We start from the raw sequence: 4,125 nt of genomic DNA on the forward strand, positions 1-4,125 counted from the left end.
CAAAGCATTTGCCTTACTCTTCCTCCTGTTGCCCATCGCTCCCTGAGCTCCCTGGGTTGTGTCTCCTCCTGCAGCCCCGGTCCCGCTTTGTCAGACCTCCCTGGGGCCAGGAGAGCTGCACACACAGGTCAGGTCCAACTCAGGACCATAATGGCCACTGCTCCATCAATCAAAACACTTTTCGGAAGGGACATCCCAGAGAATTCATCTCCAAACAACAACAATAATAAAAAAGAAAAAGGAAAACATGCTGCATCGATAAACCCTGTTAAATGCCTGCTAGAAGCCTGATAAATGATTCTGATGGATAATGATATGAAACGATAAATATAAGGTGTCCTTGATGATTTTTAAAACAGACAGTTTCCTTTTATTCCCATATAAAACTCTCATTGGAAAGAGTAGTTAAAACGCAACAGTAAAAGTCTGCCATTTCCTGAGAGCTGCTCTAGGTTTATATTGCCTTTGGAGGGTGGCGCAACGCATCTGACCACGCCAGAGACAAAACTGCACCAGCACCGCTGCGGAAAGCAAACGAACCACCAGCAGCCTGCTCTTCTGCACAACATTTTCATTTCCCAGGATGAGCTAAAGATCCAACCAGGTCCTACCGTGTTTCTTTACCAATCTCTGCTCCTGCCTGGCAAAGGAAGAAAGGAGATTTAGAGTGAGTCCTTAACCAAGTCCTAGCCAAGAAACATTGCAGAAGAATGTTTCTGTTTCTTGTTATTAAAATTCAGCACGTTGGCTTCTGTTAATGGATCTTGGCAATTAAACTGCTGACAGCCTCGTCTCGCTGTGCCTCCTCACATTACTGCCGTGTTCCCGGCACAACCTGGTTTTCTAAAGCGTGAGCTATGTTTGTCACACTTTGCCCCGTGTATTTCCTTCTGAATTAGGGTGACCAGAGGGGGAAGGAATGTTCCCCAGGAGAGCATCAGCATCGGCCGAGCCCTGTGGCCGGGCTCGAGCTCCCATCGGTGCTCCCCGGGGAATGGGGCCAGTGCCTGGATAACGCCACACCTTTCCCTGGGAGATGACTTTCTGAGTTCATCCTTGAATTTAAATTCCTCTCCAAGCCAGGGTGATCAATCCCTCATCTCTATTCCTTTAGTCTCTCACCCTTTTTTTCTCTTTCTTAAAGTGTGTTTTTAAAGGCCAGCTGTGGTTTTAAAGGTCTTTTTCAGTCTCTCAGTTTCTTTCCATTTTTGAGGCGATAGAGAAGCACGAATGTTCTTAGCACCCTCCTCTGCAGTGTTGGCTAACTTCTGAAATTAAGCTTTAAAGAGAAAAAATTAATGTCATTTGGTTCTGATGCGTTGGTGGTGCTGCCTTGCACAGAGTTTCAGAGGTTAATAAAGCTCGACTGCATTAATGTGAATGGCTGAAGGACAAGAAAGATATTTCGGCTGTAAAAAATGCCAGTCAGGGAGGGCACTTTGCAACATCTGTCCACCTGGTTGGGTCAGCCCCGAGGGCTGCTCTTGCAGGGACAAGGAAGGAACTGCAAAGGGGCAGATGTGGAAATAGGGCAGGGATTTCGGGGAATGGGAGATTTTTCTGTAGGGCTTTAATATGAGCCACACGTGCTCTGTTGTGTCTTTGGTTTAAGGCATCCGAGCCAATACTGAGTACAGGCTCTGAAACTGTAAAATCAATATAATTTCGTAATTGTGACTTCAGTTAGGAACGGGGAGAGGAGAAATTAGTCGTGATGTGAATCTGGGTAAGCTAAGCTGACAGGGGCCAAAGTCCTGACAAGGACGCGAGACTGAGACGACCTGCTTCAAAGGAGAAGCAGCGATGGCTTAGGAGACTTTTTGTCTTTGGTGTTTGTTCTCCCTCCTGTTGGCCTGAGAGCTGTGCATCCTTGCCTGGGAGGTAGAAAGCCTGCTCTCACCTTGAAGAAGGTCATAGTAGCTCCATCCTTCACTGCCCCGTACTCTATTTTTGTCTGCTTTGCCAAGTCATCTGCCGAGTCGATGGGGGATTCCATCCTCTCTACCGTCAGGAAGGCGGCAAGGTTGGCCGTGTAGGACGAGATGATAATTAGGGTGAAGAACCACCATATGCCACCAATGATCCGTGTAGACAGTGCTTTGGGCATCAGCTCGGAGCCTGAGGCGGGAGAGGGGGACGGAGAAGGAGGGAAGAGGAAACAAGGAGAGAGAAAGGACCCATTTTATATATGCAGACGTACATTATATACATATATATATAAAGGATTAGGTTTCACTGTCAGAACTGTGACAGCTACACCCTTAAAGCTAGCTGGTTTTGAGGCGAATTATCCAGACATCTTGCATGTGAAGAAATCAGTGGGGTTTTTTTGTAGTATTTGCAGAAAAACCCTCTCCCTTTATTGCTGACCTTGGGTACAGTGCACAATTTACAGGAAACATTCGAACTGAAGTAATTAACTAGGCTGCTTTTATGAGATTTAAATAGCAAGCTATTTATGAACTTTTATGAGTGTTTTGTTCTGCCATTTAAAAAGTGCTTTGCTTTTATGTGGATTACTTTTCAAAGGACTCACTCTAGGGAGTGTGTTCAAATACACAAGGCTTAAAAAAAAAATCAAACAGTGAAAGAAGGGAACTATCAGGGCCCAGTACTTTGAATACCAGTTGGAAGTAGGGAAGCAGGAGATGTTACGGCATAAAAGGTGTAACAGGTCTGGAATGGCTTTTATTGAGCAGACATGAAGGACTGAACGGGTTGTGCTATTTTTGTAATCGCCCGAGATACCTTTTAAAGCCAGGAAAGAGCTTTTGCTCTGAAACAACTGCGTTCAGAGGGTATATGCAGCCTGGAATTTGCAACAAAGATTGGGCTTTGCAAAGCAATTTGAAGCAGCGTGGCATCAAAGCACGCGCGGAGCTCAGCTCTCCTCCCCTCTGAGTGCAGCAAGGAGGCACCGGGAGGCAGAGGAGCCTCGGGTGTCGAAGTTCTGCTCCAGCTCCTGCTTCTTCACCATTCCATCTCTTGCCCCTCGATGCACTGGGCGGTGCGATATCAGTCCAGCTTTGAAATATTTTTCCTCTTAGATGCAGAAGGGAGGTAGGAAGAATACAGTTCTCTTCCCTTATCAGCGTCTGATAAGGGGGTGATTCATCCTGCTAAACCCGCTGGCTGGAGCGGTCCCGTGGTCAGGGCAGCCCAGGTCTGGGCAGTCGCTGTGACGCTGCAGTGGGAGCAGCACGGAGCTCTGTGCCTGCCACCAAGCCCAGGCTGCGGCTCTTTCGCTCTCTGAGCATAACTACACACGGTAAATTAAAGTGTGACGAATGTTTGACATTTTCCACTTATTCCTATTCCTGGATTTTCTGCAATTAGATCACAGCTGAATTTCGTTCCTTATTCAGAGCTGCTCACAAGCTCCCCCTCTGCTATCTTCCTAACAGATTTACTCTATTCATTCCACCTATATATATTGCATTTGCTCTATTCCGTCCACATACAGGAATGTAATCCCATCCATATCCCATTTCTAAGGTCCCTGTCGTGGTATTTTACACCAGCAGCACTGAAAGCAGCCAGTCTCTGAGGCAGCAGCTGCCAGGCGTTGCTCCGCGTTCCTCTTTGCCCCAGCAGCCTTCGCCCTGTGCTGCAGGGAGTTTCAGGCCATTTCACAACGTGCAGAACGGCCGGAGGAGGATGAAAATGGAGACAGAGCAGGGGGCAGGATGCCTCATCTTTCCTAAAAGTTCATTTAAAACAGAGCAAGGCAGGACAGAGATCCTGAAGTTAAACAAGTTGCTTGAATTAACGGAATTAAGAGTTCACAGGAGCTGTGGGATGCTGCTGGTTTTGGTGAATTAAACAGCCGAGGGTGATGGAGGCCGCGCTGCTCCCCAGGCACAGAGGGTGGGTGCTCCCCGGGCGCTGCAGCCGCCTCGCACGTGCGAATGCGCCAGCGCTCCATCATCTGGCTGCGTGCTTCCAGATGGCGGGCTCGGAGCTGCTCCTCCTGACACCTGCCAGAGCCTGCACGCTTCATTAATAGTAATTATTGTTCTGCAGCGGCGCGCGCGTGCCGGCAGCAGCTGCAATTCACGGGGCGAGCGACAAGCCCAGCCCCGGAGCCGCGGGGCAAGCGGCTGGGGAGGGGGCTTGCCCCCCCGG

The 4,125-nt window shown here is 48.6% G+C and overlaps 1 protein-coding gene across 1 annotated transcript in view; it reads right to left on the reverse strand.

Moving 5' to 3' along the window:
* LOC104281126 (glutamate receptor ionotropic, kainate 3-like) overlaps positions 1-4,125 on the reverse strand; it is a gene marked incomplete at its 3' end in the record, with an annotated part of 33,568 nt that overhangs the window by 6,139 nt on the left and 23,304 nt on the right. Inside the window, exons 9-10 of the mRNA XM_009879017.1 lie at positions 2,941-2,982; positions 1,901-2,120 (exon numbers count right to left, since the gene is read on the reverse strand). Of these exons, the coding sequence (XP_009877319.1) occupies positions 1,901-2,120; positions 2,941-2,982 (262 nt within the window). The remainder of the gene's footprint in view (positions 1-1,900; positions 2,121-2,940; positions 2,983-4,125) is intronic.

This window comes from Apaloderma vittatum, unplaced genomic scaffold (assembly GCF_000703405.1).
Source record: "Apaloderma vittatum isolate BGI_N311 unplaced genomic scaffold, ASM70340v1 scaffold20381, whole genome shotgun sequence".
Taxonomy (NCBI): domain Eukaryota; kingdom Metazoa; phylum Chordata; class Aves; order Trogoniformes; family Trogonidae; genus Apaloderma; species Apaloderma vittatum.